This window comes from Canis lupus, chromosome 2 (genome assembly GCF_003254725.2).
Source record: "Canis lupus dingo isolate Sandy chromosome 2, ASM325472v2, whole genome shotgun sequence".
Classification (NCBI taxonomy): domain Eukaryota; kingdom Metazoa; phylum Chordata; class Mammalia; order Carnivora; family Canidae; genus Canis; species Canis lupus.
In genome coordinates, this window is record NC_064244.1 from 83,095,491 (window position 1) to 83,118,978 (window position 23,488).

Here is a 23,488-nt window from a genome sequence, read left to right on the forward strand (position 1 = left end):
GCAGGCGCAGGCGCGGGTGTACCCTCTTCACTTCTCCCCAGGGTGACCAAGGGGGGCGCGGGGGGCAGTATTTAGAAGAGACGGAGCAAGGGAAGCAGCTAGGAGTAAGGAGGGTGTTTTATTGTCCTTCAGAGCTCAGAGAGCAGTCCCCTGTCACCAGGCTGTGCGATGAGTGCCTGGTGGCCTGAGCCTGCACTCCCCAGACGGGTGGGGCATGGTTTCCTCCTTCGGGAGGCTGGGCTCAGTGTTGTTTTTCTTTCCATGGGAACAAGTCACAGCTGCAGCTGGGTCCCCTGCTCCGCCCCAAGTCCACCGCACACATGGGCTCGGGCATCTTGCAGCTGCTCCCAGGGCTCCTGAGGCCTGCGGTTATCAGGCTGCTGGTGGCCCCTCTCTTCTGGCCCCTGGCTGCCAGGTGCTGGCACCACTTCTCAAAGGCCTGGAATCAGGGAGGAGGAAGGAAAGGCTATTTGGCTCCCTCCTGGGCCCACTGTATTTGCCAGGCCAACACCTGTGCCCAGCTCCTCCTGTGCCCAGAGGGAAGAGGAGACCCCTCCGTCCACCCCAGCCAGCCAGCCAGCTCTGCCCCAGGCCAGATGCACAGGCTCAGAACAGATCCGGACCTGGGAAGCTATGCCCAGAGTGGGGCAGATAAGGGAGGGGGCACTCAGGGACTTGCACCCATGGGCTAGTGTGAGTGGTAGCCGTGCTGTAGCCAAGCCTCGTTCCCACACCAAGTGGCCAGGTAGGACTGGGCTGAGCACGTGATCACCAGCTAAATCAGGATCCAAGCGGTGTTTTCTGTAATGGGCCTGCCCCCTTCCCCTGAAAATGGAGGGGCCCTGGGGGTGGTGACAGGGAGGGCCCCCAGCTCAGATATGACCAGGTCTGGTGCTGGTTTGGGAAGAGCTGCTGCGGGGGTGGGGGTAGGAGAGGGGGACACCCTCCGTACCTGGGAAAGGACCCAGCCACCTTCTTGTTGCTGTAATCGCTGAGCCACCCGCAGCTGCAGGACCCGCCGCCGCCACACACGCCAGGCCCACTTCAGGTGCCACCGCCTCAGCTGTGGGGGCGGGTGGTGAGCGGGCCCACTGCTGCCCCCCGCCCCTCTGCAGCCTCAGGACGGAGGGGCTGTGAAGGGGCCCGGGCGGGGGTGGGGGTGGGGGTGGCGTCCCCTGAGGTGTGTTCATGCAGATGCCTGGGCCCGACCCCAAGTTTTCAGACTTGGTCCATACAGAGACCAAGGTGCTTTGAGAGACCTCATTCCTTGGGGTTAGGGCTGAGGACGAGAGGAGCTGCCCCCACTCACCAGCGTCCGTGCCAGCCGCTCCCCGCCCTGAGCATCTACCCAGCGCTGCCATGTCGCTGCCAGGCGCCTGGCCCGCTCCGAGCCCTGGAGCCGGCGAAGCAACGCCTCGTGGCGCCAGCGCTGCCCGTATTTCCTCCTGGCGGGGGGAGGCCCCGGCGTGCACCCCGATAGCCGAGAGCGTCAGGACCCCCAGGCCCCGGAGGAGGGCCGGAGCCAGGGATCCCCGGATCCTCCGGGAAGGAGCGCGGGCCGGAGACGGCCCCGCCCCCGCCTCGACCTGGCCCGGTTAGGGCCCCGCCCCCGGCCCGGTTAGAGCTCCGCCCCCAGCAGGCCCCGCCCCCGCCTCGACCTGGCCCGGTTAGAGCTCCGCCCTGGCTCAGGCCCCGCCCCCAGCAGGCCCCGCCCCCGCCGGCCCGCGCACGCGCACGCGCAGCCGCGCTTACCCCAGCCGCCTCCCCGCGGCGTCGCCCAGGACCTGGGAGCCCGAGGCCGCTGGGGGTCCTGCGGGCCGCCCTCCGCGGAGGGCCCGGCGGGCCGGGGGCTGGTCGCCGCCGCCTGGAGAGAGGGTGACAGAGCCCAGTGCAGAGGACGGCGGGCCGGGGCCGGGGCCGGGGTCGGTCTCCTTACTCCGCGCGCGGGTCGCCGGTGTCCGCTCCCGTCCGCCGATGCTCCGGGCGGGGCCGCGCCGCGTGCCGAGGCGGGGGGTCTGGGGAGCAGCGGGCGGTTGCCTGAGCCCGGGCCCGCCTCCCCGCCGCCCCGCCTCGGCCCCGCCCCCACGGCCGCGGCCCCGCTGCCCCCGCTGCCCCCGCTGCCCCCGCTGCCCCGACGAGGCCGCCGCCGCCGGCCGGTGCGGGTGCGGGTGCGGGTGCGCGTGCACCTGCCGCGCGTGGGGCCTGCAGCGGGTCAGCGGGCCTCGACCCCCCCAGCGCCCGGGAGCCCGCCTGCCTCGGCTGATGATGCGACGCTAACATCCTTAAACAGACCCCAAAAGTGAACTTGTCTCACGACACAGACCTGGGAGTAAAATGCCGAGCCCCCGGAATCGGCCGTTGCCGGGCCCCGTGTGCGAGTATGTGGGTTCTGCAAACGGCCCGAGCTCGTCCCTTGCACTTCCATTAAAAACAACAACAACAACGCAGGGCGCCGGGGTGGCTCAGCCTGTGAAGCGTCCGACTCTCCATTTGGGCTCAGGTCGCGGTGTCGGGGTTGTGGGATCGCGCCCCGCGCTGGGCTCTGTGCTCAGGCCCGAGGCGGCTTGGGATTCCTGCCTCGCTCTCTGCGCCTCCCGCCCGGGCGCACGCGTGTGCATCCGTGCACCCCGACTCTCAATAAATGAGACCAAAACACCAAAACACAATGTCCTCTTTTTTCTTAGAGCCGTTCCAGAATCTACTACTCTATGCCTCCTCACATTCGGAAACAGGATTCTGAGTGATTCCAGCTCATCCTCAGGAACGCCGCGTGGCCTGCCAGTAACTCCGGGGCTGCGTGTCCCCCAAGGACGGTCGCTACACTGCTCTGCGGTGTCCCTTCTTGTGCCTGGCTTTCGTTGTGGCCTCAGCCCTGTTTGCCACCAAGCTCTTGTCACCATTTGCGGGTGTCAAAACTAACTGCTGCTGCTTTTTTTTTTCTTCTTCTTCTTCTTCTTTTAAAAAGATTTTTACTTTTAAGTACTCTCCACACCCAGTGTGGGGCTCGAGCTCACAACCCCGAGAGCAAGAGTTAACATGCTCCACCGACTGGGTCAGCCAGGCAGGCGCCCCAGAACTAACTGCTCGTGGTCCAGAGAGCGGCAGCGGGTGGTTGTCTTTGGGGAGACGGGGTTACGAAAGAAACCTTCCATTATATTTCCCAATGTTCCTGTGGTGAGCATATTTAATTTTTCCAATAAGGAATAAAAAGGACTTGGCAAGCAGCTGCTCCTGCCCCCTGGGCCTGCCCCTAGGCTGCACCAGGACTCCTATATGAGTTCAGGTTGTCTGTTGCCCTAGTAGCCTATGACCCCAGCACTCATCTCCGTGGCAGACCTGTGCTGTGCTGGCACTCAGTAGTGCTCAGTACGTGTTTGCTGATGGGCCCAGGGATGGCAGTCCTCCAGAGCCAGCAGGCTGTCCTAGGCTGCCCTCGAGGCCACTGGGCCCCACGGATGAGTGTCCAGCCACTTGCCACCATCAGCCTAGGCAAGCTGATTCTGAGGCCACCCACCCTCGGGTCATTTGGGGACCTGGCACCCGACCTAGGCTGCCTCACCTGCTTCCGCGGGGCTGGAGTGTCCGGCAGCGCTGGGAGGCACCCCTCGTTGGCTACCCCTGGGTCCCCCGCAAGGGCCTCCTGGGTCTCTGCCTGCGGCTCCAAGTGCAGGGCCCTGTGGGTCCACAGGAGGCCTCTGGACCCAGCCTGGGGGAACTGGGTGACGGCGGCTCGCTGGATACGGCCCTTCACTGCCGCCTGGGCCCAGGCCCCCAGGCCCCTGGGAGGAGGGAGGGAGGGAGGAGCCCACATCTGTGCTGGGCTCTCGGGAGCCCTGCCCGGCTGCCCCTGCGCTCCTGCCCCCCTGCCCCCATCCCTCCTCTGGGGAATCTGGTGAGAACAGGCCCGGGAGCAGCAGCACATCACGCCAGGGGGACAAGCATCCTGTTGAGGGGACAGACGGTGTGCGGTCCTGCTGCCATACTTGGCCTCGCCCTCCCTCGCCAGGACAGTTTACGGCGCATCTGCCGTGTGTCTGACCCCCAAGCTGAGTGCTCGCAGGCCTCATCTCTGTAAGGCAGGCCTCTCATCGTCCTCTGGCCTCTAGAGACTTGCTCAGAGAGGAGTCACACTGCTGGAAAGTGCAGGTCTGGAATGTGGCCCTGGGACCAGCTGCAGGGCCTGGGATCGCGCCCCTTTGACCCCAGCCTCCTGAGCCCTGGCACCAGCCAGCGAGAGCTCAAGGCCTCAGAAGCAGCCTCAGCTGGGGGCACAGTGGGGCTGCCCTCGGGCCACGGGCACCCACCTGGCGCTCAGCTTCCGGGCGGCCCGGGCTCGGCTGCCCCGGTGCAGGCGGGACTCCCGTGCGTGCGGTGCCTGGCACAGGGTGGCTCTCTCTTCTGCCAGCTGGCGGACCCTGCAGCGCTGGCCCAGAGCCGTGCGCCACGCCGCAAAGGCCTGCTGGGCCTGGGCCCTCCAGAGCTGTCTGTCTGCCCAGCGCTCCTGCATGCGCTTCCTCCAGCGGCCCACGGAGGCCCGGGCCACACGCCGCTCCCGTGCCCAGGCTTCGGCTGCTCGGGCACCCTGCCACACGGCCCACGCCGCCCCGCGGGCCTCTCCCGGGCCACCCCGAAAGGCTCCTGTGGTTGGGAGTGCCCCTGTGTCTCTCACGACTGCACACCAGGCCAGGGAGTGGCTGCAAAACAGGGACAGAAGAGGGGCCTCAGATGCAAAAGTCACATTTCTTCCAAATCGCACCCGCAAATCCCCTGCAGAGTACCATAGGTTCTACGTGGCTTGGCACACACGCCCCCCCTGAAGAATGCATGACCCGCATGGAGAACGCCCGAGCCGGTGTGTATCGGGTCCAGGCGCTGGCTCTGCGGGCCTCGGCAGGGGCGGCCGGCCTGGTCTCCCCTCGCAAGCCCAGTCTGGGGCCGGAGGTCGGCCCAGGAGTCGGAGGCGCAGGGCTCCCCGGGGCACCAGGTGGGGTTGAAGGATTGCCACCCCCACCACTCCAACGAAGCAGGTCATGGAAGGTCGGCGGTCATGGCCCTGGGGCTCCGTCCTGAGGTCCCCTGGGCTCTCTCTCTGCTTTTTCCAGATTGGGGATGACCCTCACCCCCCTACCCCCAGGCCCACCCACCTGTGCAGTAGAAGCTGCTCCGGCGGGGCCCCTGGGCGTCTCCGACGAGCTGCTGCCCGCCGCCAGCGCTGGAACATCGACCTCCTCAAGCCCTGGCAGTGGACCTGCACCCACCTCTGGTACTTTCCATGCAGGAACTGCTGCCCTGTGGCCAGAGAGATGCTGAGATGCCCCCCAGGCGTTCATCCCAGCCTCGCCGCTCGGCCCGGGGTAACTGGGGGCCCCTCCTCAGCCACAAGTAGGGGACAGAGGAAGCCCCCCAACCATCTGGGTTTAATCGCTTCGGTTACAAGTGTCCTGTGATGACCGGGCCAACCCCGCTCATTGTTTTTAATTTCTTGGAAATGTTTACGAATCAGGAGAATTTGCACAAAAATCTAGATTTCCAGCTTTTTTTTTGAAAACTAGGTCTGACAACACTGGGTCAGCTTCACTGGGCAGTGATGGGCTGGAGAAGCAGCTGTCCCCAGAGGACGAGGATAGGAACTTTCCAGAACAACGAGGTCCTCGCCTGCCAGCTCACTGATCCGATGTGTTGGTGTAGTGGGAAGCTTCTAACACGGCCCCCAGCGATTCCCCACCTCCCATGCGGGGCTTTGAGGGCACCATAACTCAGAGCTCGGGCTCGGGCCCAGGGCTCCTGAAGGCCAGGTGAGGGTGAGGACGATGAGGATGAAGACGATGCTGGTGACAGGCACACGCACTAGGAGCTGGGCTGTGAGCCAAGATGGGTGGCATGGATGCTGGCATGGACGCCCTACAATCACCCTATGAGGCGCGTGCAGCACGATCCCCATCTTACAGACGAGTAAGCTGAGCCTCAGGGAGGTTCTGTAGGCTGCGTAAGGTCCTCACGGCCGGGACCGCACGGGCAGTGTCCCGCCCCACTTCTGCTCCGTCCCGCCCCGTCCTGGAGCGCCCTGCCCCTGCGGAGGTCCCCCCACCCTCCGCCCGGCTCACCCTGCCAGCGCCCAGGCCCAGGCTCACTCTGCCAGCAGGTGCGCCAGCGCTGCAGGGCGCCTCGAGCCAGCGCGCGACCCCGAGCCCGGACCCGCTGCTCCACCTCCAGCCGCTGCGCCAGCCGCCGCCGCCACCAGCGCAGCGCAGCCCGGCCGCACCGGCCCCGGGCCCAGCCGACGGCCAGCTCTCTCTGGGCCCCTTGGGCTGAGGCCCAGCGGCTCCAGCCGAGCAGGACGCTAGGAAGGGGAGCACCCACCTGAGGAGGCTCGGCCACCCTGGGCCCACACCCCCCTGCCCCCCCGGGAGCTCTAGCCCGCGAGGGGCAAAGCTGGGGGTAAGCGTGGCGCGAGGGGTGACTCAGCGGGCCCCCGGGAGGAGCTCTCACCCCGGAGCCCCTCGCCCCCACAGGGCAGGCCGGGGGGCAAGAGGTGTCGGAGACCTGAGTCTGGGTACCAACGGCCTGGGGGGTGACATGGGGGCCCTGCGGGGTGCAGACCCGAACAGAGGCTGCTGTGAAGGTCAGGGTGGGCGGGAAGGGGGCTGGGAGGCAGGGTGACCACGGCGGCTCGCCCACGCGGGGAGGGTCCCTACCGCCTCTGGAGAGCGCGCAGGCACCACCTGGCCGCACCCCGGGACTGCCGGGCCCGCACCTGCCAGAGCCGAAGGCACCGCCCCTTCCGCCGCTGCCCAGATGCCCACCGAAAGCTCAGCCCGAGCGTCTCCAAGGGGGCGGGCGCCCTGAAGGCCTGGGAAGAGGGATGGAGTCCTGCACCCCCGGCCCTGCGCTGCCCCACCACGGCCCCCCGCCTGCCCCTACCGCCCCTGCCCGTCCCCTGCCTGCCCCTCACCTGCTGCGGCGAGCTTCGAAGTGGGCGGCTGCCCAGCCAGGGCTCCCCTCCCGGGAGGCTGCCCAGGAGCTCCGGGGCCGAGGCGCTCAGACCCCACGCCGTCAGGTGCCCCCCGCTCAGGATGTGTTGAAGCTGCCGCAAGGCCCGGTCGGAGATGCTGGGGAAGGAGCAGGGGTGTCCTGCGACCCAGCCTCGCCCCGGCGGACGGGCTGCCACGCGGGGCCCCCAGCCGGGCCTCTGCCAGCGCCCTGCTCTGGAAGGGCCACCTCACCCACACCGTGTTGGCCGCACACGGGACGACTGGTGGCCGAGATGCACCCGTGCCCCTTGGGGTCCCCCCCACTCAAGCTTAACCTGGGCTTCCTCACTTTTCCAGAGCTCCCGCAGGGACTCCCACCAGTGCCTGCCTCACCTGGCCGATCGGAGCCAGGCTCCCGAGGGGAGGTGGAGCTGGGCCCCAGGCCCGAGGACCCCAGACTCAGGGGGAAGCCACGTCGGTGCTCTGCCTCTGCTCGGGTGTAAAGATGGGGAAACAGGCCTGCGGGAGGTCAGTTCCCCAAACGGCAAACAGCGGAAGACGTGGGACCCAAGTACGTCGTTGAGGTCGCAGGGCAGCCCCAGCTGTGTCCTGGGTGGACAGGGACAGTTCCCCGAGGCCGGGGCGGGAGCACACTGAGGAGGGAGAGCTACATTCCCAGGGATCACGTGAGCTCACCGACCCTCCCGGGAGTTCTGGGGCTTTCATCAAAACAGACGAGGGTCCAAGTGGACCAAGGGGGTGTGGCATGATGGATGCTAGGTATGTGGCTTCCTTTTTAAATTTCTTTAAAAAGATTTTATTTTGGGCAGCCTGGGTGGCTCAGCGGTTTAGCGCCGCCTTCGGCTCAGGGCGTGACTCTGGGGTCCCGGGATCGAGTCCCACATCGAGCTCCGTGCATGGAGCTTGCTTCTCCCTCTGCCTGTGTCTCTGCCTCTCTCTCTCTGTCTGTCTCTCTCATGCATAAGTAAATAAAATCTTTTAAAAATGAAAGATTTTATTTTATTTATTTTATTTTATTTTATTTTATTATTTTATTGTTTTGAGAGTGAGACACAGAGCACAAGGGTGGGAGGGGCAGAGGGAGAGGGAGAAGCAGGCTCCTCCCTGAGCAGGGAGCCCGATGCGGGGCCCCAGGGCTGTGGGCAGGTGACCTGAGCTGAGAGGGGACGCTTAAACCTGTGAGCCCCCAGGTGCCCTGGTGGTGACTTTCCCCGAGGGAATTATTGGCCTTTACCTGCTGGCAAACGTTCCACTTGTGTCCCATCAGCGCAGCGGCCCCCTGCTCCCCTGCCCCCTGCCCCCCTCACCCACAGCCACCTGGACTCAATCCCAGCACGACTGTGGAAAAGCACCGGGACCTTCTTGCCCCAATTCGCAGTGTGATTTGGAGCGAGCTGCTCCACGCTGAGCCTCAGTCAGCCTGGCTGCGCGGTGAGGCCACCGGGGCGTCTACACTCGCCTGCAGGGTCTACGCTGAGCCGCTAACTTGCGGACACTTGCCGGGCGCTGGGTGGCGGCGGGAGGCACACAGGCTTCCCGCGCAGCCAGGTTCCCGCAGCCGGTAGAGGCCCGTGCGTGTGGCCCCGGCGGCCCTCTGCTCCATCGCGTCCCAGGCCCCAGGCCACCTCCCCCAGCCCCGCACCTGCCGGGCACCACAGCCCACGCAGGAGCCACCGGGGAGGGTGGGACCTGGCCTGTTCCCGGAGGGACGCTCTTCCCAGCGCTGAGCTCTGCCCACGGCCCGCCCCGTCCGCACCCCGGGTCCCAGGCTCGTGGACACCTACTCAGGCCTCCGGCGCTGGGACAGCCGCATCCTCCAGAGCAGCAGCGCCCGCTGGAGGGCCAGTCTCCGGCAGGCTTCCTGCAGGGAGCCCTGGCCCTGCTCCTGGGCCGGCGCCTGGACCCGAGCCACCACTCCCAGGCCACGGGCTGGGGCCACCCCAGGGGCTGCACCACAGAGAGTCGCGCTCCCTGAGAAGCAGTCAGAGGGTGAACCAGCCAGGTCCCCAGTGACCCTGCCTCACCCCCCTTAGGATCCCACTCCCAGGCACTGCCCCACCCCACTGCCTCCGAACCCTCCCCTCCAAGACACCTCAAAGATCCCACCTTCCCCTGTCGGATCTGGGGGACAAGGGATGCGCATTATCCCTCCACCCCAACCAAGAGCTTCCTGAGAGCAGAGGCCACCCCCCTCCTGCCGGGAGACGGAAGGAAGTCTCTGGCCTAGAGAAGCCCATGACTGGGAGTGAGGAGGCGGCCCTGCAAGCCTGCCACTCCCAGGGCACCTCCTGGACCCTCGGGGCCGACACACCGCACCCCCGAGTGCTCCGGGTTCCATCTCATCACAAGAATTCAAACCATCCCAGAGGGAGCTTTGGGGACACTGCTGGCAGGGGTGGGAGGGGAAGGGAGCTCCTCGGCGTGCCACTGGCTTGCTCACCTGCCTTCTGCCGGCAGAGGGACAGCTGGGTCACCTTGGCTCCATCGGAGGCCCGGAGCCGCCTCATCCGTAGCCACTGCTGCAGACACAGCCTGAGGGTGTGTGCCCGGCGGTGGGCCAGCCGCTCCCGGAACCCGGCCCCTCGTTGCGTGAACCGGTGCCAGGCCCCAAAGCACCTGGAGAGCCAGGGAGGTGCTGGTACGTGATGACGGCAGCGACAGCCACCTGCCCCGTGCCGCCGTGGAGGCCTTGGACAAGCCACTTGGCCCTCTGAACCTGTTTGTCATACGTAAATGGGGCAGCTGTCGGGACAGCGTGGGTGCCCCCGGGCCTGGACGCCCGCGTCCACCCTGGCCTCACACTGATGTTTCTCAAATCCCAGGTGCGGGCGCTCACGGCCCTGCTGAGAACCCCCAGCGGCCGCCTCCTTGCTGGGGACAGAATGTCGCCTCCTCTGCACCCGGACTGCCGGGCGGCGTCCTCCGGGCTCCCTGAGCTCCCGCGTCACAGGCGTCGCGGGCCCAAGCAGTCACCCTCGGGTCCCGGCGGAGCCCTCAGCGGCTCGGCGTCCTCCGCCCGGAGTTCTCCCCGGAAACCGCCGGGGTGCCGTCAGCAGGACGCAGGCCCCGGGGGATCCTATGGGACCAGCAACCCGGTTTCCTCCCCTGACAGGCGGCAAAGACCAGAACCGGAGGGGACCCCGCAGCTCAGACAGACCGTGGCGACTCGTCCGCCGCCGTTAGCGGGGGAACCCGTCCCGATCCGGGTTCACACGAACTACAGCGGGATGTGCGCGCCGGGAGCAGCTGCACCCGGGCGGGCCACAGATTTCTCGGTGTTCGGGCACGAACGTTCACTCTGAGGTGTGACCACGGCTCCATGTGCCTTGTGGGGAGTCCCTACTACAAAGACGCTCTAGAAGTATCTACAGGCGCAGCGGTACGAAGGGGGCCCTGCTTCAGACAACGTAGGTGGAAGCAGGTGGGGCACATGAAACAAGCTTTTCAGGAGGTGATTGTCTTTACTTTTTTTTTCTCTTTTTAAGATTTTTTTAAAGTTTTTTTTTTTTTTTAAAGATTTCATTTATTTATTCATTAGACAGAGAGAGAGACTGGCAGAGACACAGGCAGAGGGAGAAGCAGGCTCCATGCAGGGAGCCCGACGTGGGACTCGATCCCGGGTCTCCAGGGTCACACCCTGGGCCAAAGGCAGGCGCTCAACCCCTGAGCCACCCGGGCTGCCCTCTTTTTAAGATTTTTTAAATTCATTTTAGGAGAGAGAGAGAGAGAGAAAGAGAGAGAGAGAGAGCATGAGAGGGAGGGGCTGAGGGCAAAGGAGAGACTCTCAAGCAGACAGAGCAAGGAGCCTGAGTCAGGGCTTGATCTCGCAGGCCCTGGGGTCACTCCACAAGGATACTGAGGTCACTCCCCATGGACCCTGGGGTCACTCCCCACGGGCCCTGAGGTCACTACCTGAGTTGGAACCAAGAGTCAGATGCTTAACCGACTGTGCCACCCAGGTGTTCCCAGGAGGTGACTTTACTGCAGCTCGGTAATGGGGACACGGGGTCAGCATCTATTCTCTCTGCTTTTGTGTAAGTTATAAATGTCTCATCATAAAACAACACAGGAAAAGCCGTCTTACAGATCTGCGCTCTCTCCCTTCCCAACACGTGACTCGGGCGGGACTGGCCCGCACCCTGTGTGACCGCCACGCTTCCAGGAGGGGGGTGGGGGCACCCAGCTTTGCTTGGGACCAAACCCCAGGCTCTGGGTAGCGTCTTGGGCTCTCAGTAAACAGCAGGTGTTTTCATTTATTTTTATCATCGTTTCTTTCTAAAAAATATATTTTTTATTTAAATTCAATTTGCCAGCCTATGTATGACACCAGTGCTCAGCCCGTCACGTGCCCTCCTCATGCCTGTCACCCAGTCACCCCACCTCCCCGTCCTCCTCCCCTTCTGTAACCCTGTTTCTCAGACTCAGGAGCCTCTCGTGGTTGGTCTTTATCATCCTTTCTTGACACCAGGAGTCCAGAGCTGCCTCAAAGGGTTGCTCCAGCTGCACCTCGCCCCCTGCCTCAAGGAAGGGTCCCCAGTCTCACATTCTCCACATCTCCCTACCTGCCGAGCCAGGCTCTCCGTGGCTGAGTGTCCGGCGAGGCCGTCCTGGGTGCGTCTACAGCATGAGAGCGCCAGGCTTCGGGGGGTCTCCCCATCCCCTGCGTCCTCGGTGGGACCCGGGGGTTCTCTCTCTGGGCCCCCCTGTCCTGCCTGTCCCATTTCTTCTGGTGGCACCACAGGAGGAAGACTGTAGAGTGAGGAGAGAGAGCGAGAAGAGAGAGTAGGGAGGCCCAGGACAGGAGGAGGCTATGTCATTCCCTGTCTCTGGGCCTCAGTTTCTCCGTGAGTGAGTGATGTCTGAGAGATCTTCCGGTTCACTCAAGCTTCCGCTGGGGCTGTACTACCCTCAGCGGCACACTGAGGCAGGACGTGCGCCCATCCCGTGTGTCCTCGAGCCGGTCACTTCTCTGTGCCTCCCCTCCCCGTCCGTGAACGGGCACAAAGCCCTGCCCAGGTCCCACGAGGCTCAAATGAGATCGTGTCTGGGAAGCGGACCGAGTAGATGCTCAGGGAACACTCGCTCGGGAGCCCGTGCCCTGCCCGGTGTGGGTGCTCGGGTCCCCACCCCGCACCCCCCGCTTCCGGGGGCCCACGGCTCACCGGCCAGGTGTCCTAAGGCCTGCAGCATCTGCGCTCCCCCATCGCCTCCATCTGGTCCCGGCCAGGCTGCCGCCTCCTCCCTCTGACTCCCTGGATCGCGAGGGAAGTTGCCCGGAGAGAAACCGATGCCGCCGCGGGCCGGGCTGAGGGACAGCGCACAGTCCCAACCTGGCCACCCGGCGCCGGACAGGTGCAGAGGTGCCCTGAGCCGCCGCTCCCCACCCCGTTCTCCCCCAGACGCTCCATCTCCTCCCCGATTATCTGAGTGACGGAGGGAGGGCCGCGGGCCTGCTCTTGCTTCATTCTCTTCCAACGCCTTTTGGACTCTTACAGCAAACACGTACAAACCATTGGTATTTGAATGATCGTCTTAGCTACGTGGGTTTCGATTTACAAATAAGAACAAACACCACACTTTGCCGTAGTGGAAGACCCAGCAAATGGAGGGGGGAAGAGTCACCTTGAATTTCACTGCCCCAGAGATGTGCACTATCTGCTTATTTCAGCATGGGTTTTTTGTTTTTTGTTTTTTTTGGATGAAATACTTATTTTCCTTTTGAACACTGGTAAAAATGCACAAAACATAAAACTTACTGTCTGAACCACCTCTAAGTGAGCGGGTCAGTAGTGCTAAGTAATGGTGCCACATTGCACCATTTTTCCTTCTGTACCATTTCATGTGCATAAAAAATATCTTAGACACCATTTTTTTAGTTCCTCTCCCCCCACTTGACATGGCATATAACCAATTTCTTCTCGTCACTAAAAATTCCATGCAAATACCCATGAAACTCTTCTAGGAAGGGGGATACCTGGGGAGGGGGTGAACCTTCCAGCTATTTGGAGTGTTTTTATCAAGTCAAGCACACAGTACTGTTATAATTAGAAATAGCGCCCAAAAGTTACTGAAATAAAAAAATTTAAAAAAAAAGAATGGGGAGGAATGTTAAAATCTTGATGAACATCGTATCGAACGGTTGCCAAATGCTCGTCATGCTGTTAAACCATAATTTTCTCACTCGCCCCATGGGCAGAAAGCGGGGTGGGGGGCGGCCCACCAGCACTGCCCAGGCCACATTGACCAACGGACCGCTGGGGGGACCCGGACTACCTGCTGCTCCTGGCGGGGTCCACCTCGGGCCCCCTTCCTGAGGGGTCTTGGCCTCCTCCTGGCCCAGGGCGTGGGGGTCCTGGCCCAGCCCGGACGGGGGGCTGCCCCTGCTTCTGCTGCAGAGTCCGGTTTCTCCACTGAGGAGGATGGGGAAAGAAGGCTGTCAGCTGAAGCTCCAAATGTGCCCCAAGAGGGGACGGGACAGGGACGTCCTACTCTGAAGCCTTGGGTCTTACCCGGACGCTTTGGGAATAAATGAATGAATGGCGAGAGGGAGCCCGTGGTGCGGTGCCTTCCTCGGGAGGCAAAACCTGGGGCTGCGCCCCCCCCGGAACCCCCCTTTCCTCAGGACAGAAGAACACAGATGTGTCCTGCCAGTCCCGGGGGCGCCGACCGCTCGTAGGAGGTCGAGAGCACTCACGCTAGAGCGCTTGCTGTGTGCTGAGCACGGCTCCAGGTCCTTTGTGCTTATTAATCGGACCGCACAGCAACCCAGAGGTATGTACTCTTAGGATTATCCCATTTTGGAGCCAAGGAAACCAAGGCGCAGAGAGGTTAAGTAACCTGCCCAAAGCCACACAGTGAGAAGTTGTGGAAAAAAGAAAGTAGTGGAGGCAGGATTTGAACTCAGGCAGAGCTGGTTCAGGTGTGCGGGTGGCCATGGACCACTCGGGAGGTAGACGACAGGTGCCCCGGGAACCTCCTCCCCAGACGTACCAGCCTTTCACTCGCCTCCCCACACCCCAACCTGGAGGCCGCTGACCTTTCGGAAGCTCTGGGCCAGCAGGGCCCAAGTGTGTCGCCCCCACGCCGCCTCCAGCTGGGCTTCCCGGAGCCGCAGGGCCCCCCGAAGCGCCCACAGGCCTCTGTGCAACAGCTGCCGCCGGCCCCTGGCCACCAAGGCAGCCGCTGCCCGCCGCCTCTGCACCCAGCGCCACCAGGCTCTGAAACATGGGGACAGCCACGGCCGGCTGGGGCCAGACCGGGGCTGATCAGGGCTGGCCTGGCCCACGGCCCCAGGAAGCAGCTGGGGGCTGGACACCCCCTGCGGCACCGTCCACGCCGGTGGGTGGGTGAGGCCTCCTGCTACAGCAGGCCCAGGAAGCCCCACGGGGAAGCTCCCGCTGCGCGCAGTGCCCCGACGGCCAAGAGCCTCAGAAGCTTCGGATCCCAGCAGCGACAGCAGCCCCCACCCCCACTCCCCCCCCACCCCGTCCCTGTCCTTGGGCCCTGGGGCCCCCGCATGCCCCAGCAGGGACAGTGTGACCCCCCACCCTGAGTCCTGCATGGGTCTGCCTCCAGGGCCTGACCTCAGGTGGGACCATCACTGGTCCAGGAGTGTGGCCACCCCCTGCGCCCCCACAGCCCACGGCCTCACCCGGCTGTCTCGGACTCCAGGCCCGCGATGTTTCGGGCTTTTTCCTTGGAAAGCAAAAGGGCAGGACAGAGATCTCAGGCTGAGAGCAAGCAGGACAGGACACCCTCTGCCAAGCCTGCCTGCCCAAGGTCTCCCTTTCTGGGGGGAGGAGCCAGCTAGCAATGAGAATCCCGGGGTCCCCACGCCCAGCCTCCTCTGGCCCCTACCTGTAGGCTGCTCCCTGCTGGGGCTGCGTCTGGGGGCCGGAGGCCGTCCTCTCCTCCTCCCTGCTGCTCTGCTCCTGAGGGGCCACCTCCCCGCCTCCCCGCCCAGGTGGGACGCCCCGGGCAGCACTGGACAGGGCCCACGAGCAGCGTCTGGCCTCCCTGCTGCCCGCCCCTGGAGGGAGCTGGGGGTCTCCCCTCTGCCAGCTGCCACGTGGAGGCCCCGGGGAGCTCTCTTCTTGCCTCTGGGGGGTGGCCGGAGGGACGCCGTCCTTAGGGGCAAGGCAATCCCCAGCCAGGGTCCCCAGCGTGGCCTCCAGCGACGACGCAGGCCGCCTGCTTGCCTGAGAGCCTGCGGGGCCAGCCTGGCTCCCTCGAGTCTCTGGGCAATCTGCGCTTCCCCCGAGGCGGCCCGGGTGCTCCTTCCTCCCACCCCAGGGAGCAAGACCAGGTCGGCCGGGCTGTGGGGGGGCGGCGAGAGCCTGGCCCGAGCTGCTCCAGGGGGCCCGCTGAGCAGGGCCCGGGGCTTCCTGGGACGGTCGGCACCCGAGACGAGCTACCGCTCGCTCCAGGTGTCGCACGGAGGCCAGCAGCTGGTGCACGGCGGTGTGGGACGGGGCCTGAGCCCGGCCGTGGACAGGGACGGTCAGGTCCTCCAGGGTGAGCGGCTCCCCCACGAGCCGAGAGGGCCCACTCCGCAGGCCACCCCAGGGCCCGGAGTCCGGCTGTGCGCACCCATTGAAAGGGGCCGAGCCTGCCGCAGGCGGGACATCTGGGCAGGGGGTGTCCGTGGCCAGCAGCCGGGGTGACCTCAGGGTGGAGGATGGGCAGGCCAGCGAGCCTGGAGGCCGAGGGCTCCCCTGAGCTGCCCCCCGGGGCCCGACGCTCTCCTGAAGCTCTGGCGGGGGGCGGGGGCTGCAGCGCCTTCCCCCAGCCAGGCCGGCGCCCCTGGCGCTCAGGTTGCTCTGCTGGACGGCAGGGTCTCGGGCTCTCCCCTGGGGCCTGGCGGGGGGCGGCAGGTTGCTCTGCTGCTGCGGGCTCGAGTTCATGAGCCGGTCCGCGTCTGTCAGGATGAGGCTGGGCGCAGCCAGGTTGCTCTGCACCCGGCCGGGCTCCCTGGCGCAGCACCGCCCCCGGGGAGGGCGAGGGGAACCTCTGCGCCCTGCACGTGGGCGCCCCCCGGCCGGGTCCCCTGCCCGGGCCGGCGTCTAGGCTCTTCGGCCATCGCCGCTGTTCTGAAGGGAGGAGAGACCGTCAGGTCCCGGGGGAGGACGGGTGGCCAGGGCTCGGCGGCTTGGGGGCCCCAGGTGGGAGCGGGCCAGGGCTCCCCCCGCGGACAGAGGGGCGGTGTGAGTCGGGGCCTGGCCGCGGGGCGCGGGCATGGGGAGGGCACAAGGAAGTGGGGTGACAGTAACGAGGCCATTAGGGCATCCCGTCCTGGGTGAGAGGCGACAGGGCTGGGATCGGGGGTGGCAGTGACGGGGGAGAGAAGGACTCAGATTGGGATATGCCCCGAGACTCAGAAGGGGTGGTGGGTGGGGGGGAGTCAAGGGGGCCCGATTTCTGGCCCGGGCAGAGGTGACAGGGACAACGCCCGGGGTGAGACCCCCGCAACCAACAGCCGCAAGGGAGTGGTCTGGGGCCTCGGGGTGGGGGTCAGGCTCCCTGCCCCCCAAGGCCGTCCCACAGCAGAGACGAGGCTCCCCGGGGCCGGGCAAGTGCTTGGGAGGACCCCGCACCCAGAGCGGGCCACACTTGCACCTTCGCGGACACCAACCAACGCCCAGAGAGGTCTGGCCACTCGCCCCATGGTCACACAGCTAGAACCTGGAGAACTCGCCCCGAGGATCAGGATCTGCCCTGATTTTGTGTGGGGGCCGCTTCCCCCACGGCTGTGCCAGCTCTGGGCCTGGCACAGACCGCCCCGGGGCTCCCTTCTCGGCCGGGGCCCCCGCCAGGCCCAGTGCTGCTGCCCTCCGCGGGAAGGCCCTGTCCAGTCAGTCCCCGGGACTCGGGAGGCCGGGCTGCGCTGATGGGCAAGGAGCCCCGGGCCCACGGCCGCCCAGCTGCCCCGCCCCCACCCGGACCCACCTGACCACCCGGGGGGCGTCGTGGGCCCGAGCAGCACACGGTCCTTGCGGCTGCCATAGTGTCTCAGCTCCGCGGGCTCCAGGGCGAGGCCAAGGCCACGGCGTCCGTGGTCCACGTGGCCCGCGGTCCGGCTGGTTTGATGGGATGGGTCCTGGAGGGCGAGGACGGCAGGCGCGCTCCCACCCGCCTCGCCCCTGCCCTGGACCCCCCCCCACACTCTCCCCCCGCACCTGGCGGCCCTGGGGCCCGACCCCCGCGGTCCTGCTCAGGCCCCACACCACCCCCTTTCCCTTGAACGTGACTCGTGTCCTCCGGCCCCGCTCCTTCCAACGCCGACCACAGCCCCCCAGTGGGCCCTGCTCTCGGGGCAGCCCTCTCAGGCCGGGGCCTCCCAGACTGCTGGGGCCCTCTGCTGCCTGCCGCCGCTTCCCGCCTTCTCCCCGCTCCAGGGGGGAGCACTCCGCCAAAGCTCCAGGCAGGCCCTGAAACCAGCCCAGGGCCTGTCCCCTCGTTCCTTGAAGGCTTCAGCCCTGGCTCACTGTTGCAGTCTCCGACACACACCTCCGTCTGGCGCTCTCACCGTCCACATGGCCACGCCTCTCACTCCTGGCCTGCGGAGTCCTCCATGTCCTCCCCTCCCACCATCCTGCCCTTCGTCCTGCCTCAACCACCTGCTGCCATGGTGCCCCAGGCCCTGCTGTCCTAAATAACTGCGCCCACCCCATAATTTCAGTTTCGGGGCCTACTCCCATCCTCTGGCGCTCAGTGTGGTGCTCTTTGCCCCATCAGACCCCCGCTCGGGTCCTGCCACCCTCTGACTGCCCCTCACCGCTGCTGGCTCACCCTCCTCCCACAGTTTAACCGTCGGGCGGGTGTGTAAGCGCCCTTTGGCACACCCCGGCCCTGGCCCCGCACCCCTGCTCTCTCTGCACACAGCTGATGAGTGGTTTTCACCCTCCTGCTGCACCGACCGACGACCTCGCTCCAAGTGACCACCTTCGATCCCAAGTGGGCGCACAGGCTGCTGGAGAATCAGACTCTACTCCCTTTCCCCTCCCTCGTAGAGGCCAGGTCACACTTCCTGGCCTGTCCTCAAACCCGGGCCACCCTTTCTCCCCTCCCCGCCCCCCCTCCAGCAGACTCACAAAATAGGGCAAAATCAGAAGAGAAAGGCATTCTCTACCGGCCAGCTTCCAGGCGGAGCCTCCTGGCCCTTCCCCCGTCCTGTGGTCCCATTCCCAGCCTGACCACCCCCCTGCACTCCGGGCGCCATCTCAGGGCCACCACAATCTCCGAGGGGTCCTTCTGTGAGTCAGGAAAGGCACCTCTGACCCCATAGCCCCACCGCAGACTTAGGCCTGAACCGGGGTGCAGAGCCCGGGGGTGGGACACACGCTCCGACGTCCCTGCTCCCCAAACGTCCCTGCTCCAGAAACCACCCCTCCCCCCATCAAAACTTCCCTCTTCTTTACTGAATCATTCCCATGAGCACTTAAGCAGGTGGTTGTTTCTTCCAGCTTTAAAAGACGGAAAGCAAGACCCGCCACCCAGAAAACCCAGCACCAGCCTTCCTGAGCCTCTAGGTCCCTGGCCGCCTCTCCCACTGTCCCCACACTCAAATCCCAGTTCCTCTCCCATCCCCACCTCCGCTGACCTCACTGCAATTGGCTCCCCCCGCCCCCACCTGCCCAGAGCTGCCTTCCTCCCTCCCGGTGATCCCCGAGATGCTACCCCCACCCCGGCCACCCCTGGGGCAGCGGCAGCACTGGGACGGTGGTCACTCGCTGGTCCCCTGGGGAACCCCGCCTCCCTGGCTCCAGGATGCCCCCTTCTTGGATGTCGAACCAAACTAAAATGGAGTCCCTTCTGTCAAGGGCAGAACGGAGATGCTCAGTGCAGGTGCATAAAGGACGTTTAGCCTAAACTTAGGGGAATTTACAGGGGAATTTTTTCAGAAATCAGCACAGGGCCCCGGGCAAACCCCAAGCACCAAGCCGGTCTGCTCTCTCTGCGCTTCCTCCCTCCCCTCAAGTCCCTTGAATCAGCTCCCTCGATCCAAGTAAGAAAGACCATTAGGTGACCAACCGGCAACAAAAGCCAGATAACTTCCATATTTATCCCATAAAAACCCCTTCCTTACCTGCGAGCAGTGGGAAGGCATCGCCCGCAGCCCTGAGCGGAGAGCCTGGCAATGAGCCTGACTCTCTGCTTTGTTTTATTCAGTTTGGGTTTTGACTGGGTCTTCCTGCCCTCCCCTCCTGCCCACCGGCTTCGTCCCTGCTCTTCCGAGCTCGCCTGAAGGCCCAATAGCGGGGCCTGTTATGTAAGGGAAGTTATGTTGGAACACAGCCCCAGCTAGGGATTATGGCCTTGTTGCTTGCTTGCTTGCTTTTTTAAAGATTATTTATTTGAGAAAGACAGAGACGGAGCATGAGTAGGGGAGAGAGGGAGAAGCAGAGTCCCCGCTGCTGAGCAGGGAGCCCGACGTGGGGCTCGATCCCAGGATCCTGAGACCCCAGGACCCTGAGATCACGCCCCGCGCTCCACCTATCGAGCCCCCGGGCGCCCCCCATGGCTTGGCCTGGCTACTCTCTAGGTACCAGGGGCCAGAGAAGTTGGAACAGAAACCTCCTGGACCTCGAGGCCTAGACATGTGCTCCTTGGCCTTTAGGGATGTTTGCTGACCCCTGTCCTGTGCTACCTGGCCCCCAGTTAGCTCGTGACCTCACCCCGAGTCCCTCCCTTGCGCCGTTCCCTGTGCCCGGGGCCTCTCGCTCTCGCTCTCTCCTTCCAGGCCTGCCTCGACCCTGGCACCGAGCCCTTCCCCGACCGTTGTCCCCGACGTGGCAGCTCCCTGAGGAGTACAACAGAAGCCAGAGAAACGTAGCTTCATCCGAGTCTCCATCCTGCAGCCCCCGAGGAATACCTGAGCCGGGCAATAGGACGTTCCTGTAGGAAGGCCCGGCTGCCCTCATGGTGATGCTGCATCACAGACGTCCAACAGCCAGACCTCCAAGGTCCTGCAGACGTCGGAGGACCAACATCTCAGCGACAATTCCCGACACACTGACACCGTCTCTACCCCTGTCCCTCCGCAAACGTAAAAGTCCGTCATCAGCCACTCCTCACAATCCCGGTGCAGCTCTTCCTGCCCATGAGTCCTGTCCCTGTGCTTTAATAAAACCACCTTTTTGCACCAAAAATATCCCAAGAATTCTCTCTTGACTGTTTGCTCCCAAACCATATATCCAATCACGTCATTCTGGTGCCCAGCGTGGGGCCTGAGTCATCTCATCTCCACCCTGAGTCTCGGTGCCAACTTGGTATTTTCTCTTTTTTTACTTTCATTTCAGGGGCTTTTCAAGGAGGACGGTCTTCCTGGAACACTTTCCTGTTGATTGCTCAGGAGGCAATCCTCCAGCCCAGGGCCGTCCTCCGCCGAGGAGAGAGCCTGCCTTCCGGCTGGAAGCTACACCCCTGGCCAGAGTGGTAACAAGACCCAGAAACTTGATGCCTTCTCTTTATTCCTATTTTTATTTTTAGATTATATTTATTTACTCATGATAGACACAGACAGAGAGAGAGAGGCAGAGACCCAGGCAGAGGGAGAAGCAGGCTCCATGCAGGGAGCCTGATGTGGGACTCAATCCCGGGACCCCAGGGTCATGCCCTGGGCCAAAGGCAGGCGCTCAACCCCTGAGCCACCCGGGCTGCCCTCTTTTTAAGATTTTTAAAATTCATTTTAGGAGAGAGAGAGAGAGAGAGAGAGAGAGAGCATGAGAGGGAGGGGCTGAGGGCAAAGGAGAGACTCTCAAGCAGACAGAGCAAGGAGCCTGAGTCAGGGCTCGATCTCGCGGGTGCTCAAAGAGAGGCATCCTGGCGTCCCTCTTTATTCCTATTCTTCAAAGATTTATTTATTTATTTGAAAGAGGGAGAGAACACACACAAAGGGAGAAGGAGAAGCAGGCTCCCCACCAAGCAGAGAGCCCGACATGGGGCTCGATCCCAGGACCAAGAGATCGTGACCAGAGCGAAGGCAAATGCCCAACCGACTGAGCCCCCCAGTGCTCCTCCTTTATTCCTACTCTTATACACAGTTGTCTGTCTTGGGCACAGGACAGCCACCTCAGGGACCAGCACAGCAGCCAATCTTAAGACTCCCATGTGAGGTTTCCTCCTCACCGGGGCTCAGTGATCCCCTCCACATCCCAGGCCCAGCCACTTCTGGCTGTGAGAACTCCCCCGGGAGCCAGCTGAAAGCAGCACCTGATTGAATTAACCCCCGGCCGGGACCATTTCCTAGGGAAGTTGGCTATAGGGACTAGATGTGTTGGGATGTCGCTTAAACCACATGGATTCCTATCTTTACCGTTTTCTCTCAACATCCTCTAGCACTTCAGTTACATTGGCTAATTTCCTCTTGTAAAACTTTTCTAGCATGTTCCACGGGTTAAAAATGGCGGGTTCTTTGTGGCACAGCATGGCAAGGTGAAGACCCATTTGTAGCCTCAGATGCAATGGGGAAGCAGGGTGGGGGGCGCCAGCATCCCTCCTACAGGGCAGGGATCATAGCAATTTTGTTAGAGGGACACTTTGGGGTCGCTTTGACACCAGGCGCCTCGGATACATCCTATGTGGGATGCCACCAGGGAGTGGCGGGGGGTGGAGGGTTCTTGGTAACAGGCCTTCTAGGCTTCTTTTTCAGTTCCCAAGGACCCTCCCTTGGGAAGCCCTTTTACCCACTGGAAACAATTGGGATTGCAAGATTTAAGAAAGGAGCGGTGTTCCGGAACACTGCGTGGCCTCTCCTTAGGAGACAAGGGAAAACGGTCCGTTAATGGGACCCTGAGCTTCGACACAATCAATCTGGCAGGTCTCTTCTGCAGGACACAGGGTGAGCGGATGGAGGAACCCGGTGGCCAGGCCTTCCTGGCCCTCAGTCAGGGCTCCGAGCTGCGGGCCTCGTAGAATGTGTTTGGTTTCCTAGACTGGCCAGTCTCCTGACACACGGGATGATGTCGTCTAAACAGGCTTCCTCCGACCAAACCCAGTTTGCTGGAGGAAACACGGGCGGTTGCTGACGAAGGGGACGCTGCCTCACCGTTGCTCCTGACGGTCCCAGATCCCTCCAGCGGTGTGTGGGGGCCTCTCCCCCCTTCATTTCCTGGGTCAGTGGCTCTGATCATTGGAGCCAATCATCTTGGGATGGGGCCTTCACCAATATTCCCAAGCAGCTGCCAAAATCCCTTTTGTTCTCTGTCTTCTCCGGCCCGACATGGACCGCCTGTTTCCACTTGTTGGTGGAAAGAAAATCTGTCATTTCGTCCGTCCAGGCTGAGGGGCTTCAGGCCCGGAAATCCTCTTTCCCTGCCCCCTGGGCTTTCGTCCACCGCCAACCCTCCTGGAGGCGCCTTGGGGGCTCCTCTCCTGCCCTCTCCCGTTCCCCCTGGTTCTGCACCACCTCGGGGACCACCTGGCTCCCGTGCCCTCCTGGCGCCTCCACCTCCCTGGCTCCTGCCCCTTCTCTCGCTGTCCGGGAGCGAGGAGCACCCCAGCCCTTGGACTTACACCGCCCCCTTCAGATTTCCCGCCACGGCCCCACGTAGACCCTGACAATGGAGAACAAACTGACTTTGAAGTGGACCCAGGAGGAACATATTTGATATTTAAACTCAATTTAAGTTTGCTGAGTGGATGAAGACGTGCCTTTACAGGTGTCAGCACTAAACCTAAGACTTCTATCCTGCTAAGGTTTACAAAAAGTCAAATAAGCTCGTGACCTCTGTTCCAATCTGTCAGCAAAAAGAGGACTTAAAATGATGGTTGATTTTGTCTGTCTCAAGGGTTTCATGGGTAATCGTTAGGATCGCTTTCAAAGTCTCTGGCAACCTAGGGAACCCTGGGTGGCGAAGCAGGTTTAGCGCCTGCCTTTGGCCCAGGGCGCGATCCTGGAGATCCAGGATCGAATCCCACGTTGGGCTCCCGGTGCATGGAGCCTGCTTCTCCCGCCTATGTCTCTGCCTCTCTCTCTCTCTCTCTCTGTGACTATCATAAATAAAAAAATAAAGTTTAAAAAAAAAAGTCTCTGGCAACCTGAAGCTTTAAAGGTTCATTTGGATGAGAAATGGGATTGAATGCCCTGGACATCGAGGTCTTTTCCAAATGAGAGAAAATACTAAAGCAATGATTACTGGACGCTGGTTTGTGCTTTTGGCTTCATATTGCAGAGAAGCTGAGGATACTTGGGTCTGTTGGTAAACATGCTTTGTGCTTTACTGAAAGATTGTACTTCGGCAAAACATGTTTTTAAAATTCTGAAAAGTATGCACAAATTTGCCATCTAGAGAATTCTGGTGTAGTTCACAATTGGTGAAGACTAAAGTTCCTGAGGGTTAAAGTCTTGCTAAATGTAATTGAGACTGATGGAAATAAAGGAAACAACTCTGACTAGAAAAGGTTACAGGGGGATCCCTGGGTGGCTCAGCGGTTTAGCGCCTGCCTTTGGGCCGGGGCTGGTCCTGGAGTCCCGGGATCGAGTCCCGCATCGGGCT

At 63.0% G+C, this 23,488-nt stretch overlaps 1 protein-coding gene across 1 annotated transcript; it reads right to left on the reverse strand.

Annotated features, from left to right (window-relative positions):
* Positions 1-99: 99 nt before the first annotated feature.
* Positions 100-17,526, reverse strand: C2H1orf167 (chromosome 2 C1orf167 homolog). The gene is given in 23 exon segments (XM_049099390.1): positions 100-439; positions 953-1,063; positions 1,310-1,445; positions 1,753-2,015; positions 3,560-3,779; positions 4,305-4,694; positions 5,145-5,289; positions 6,132-6,340; positions 6,696-6,850; positions 6,953-7,109; positions 7,365-7,580; positions 8,777-8,963; positions 9,433-9,608; positions 11,555-11,741; positions 12,155-12,244; positions 13,266-13,402; positions 14,029-14,236; positions 14,644-14,687; positions 14,850-15,961; positions 15,963-16,081; positions 16,938-17,088; positions 17,168-17,419; positions 17,518-17,526. Coding segments are annotated over 23 exon segments (4,872 nt in total). The 3' UTR covers positions 100-241.
* Between the last annotated feature and the right edge of the window lie 5,962 nt (positions 17,527-23,488).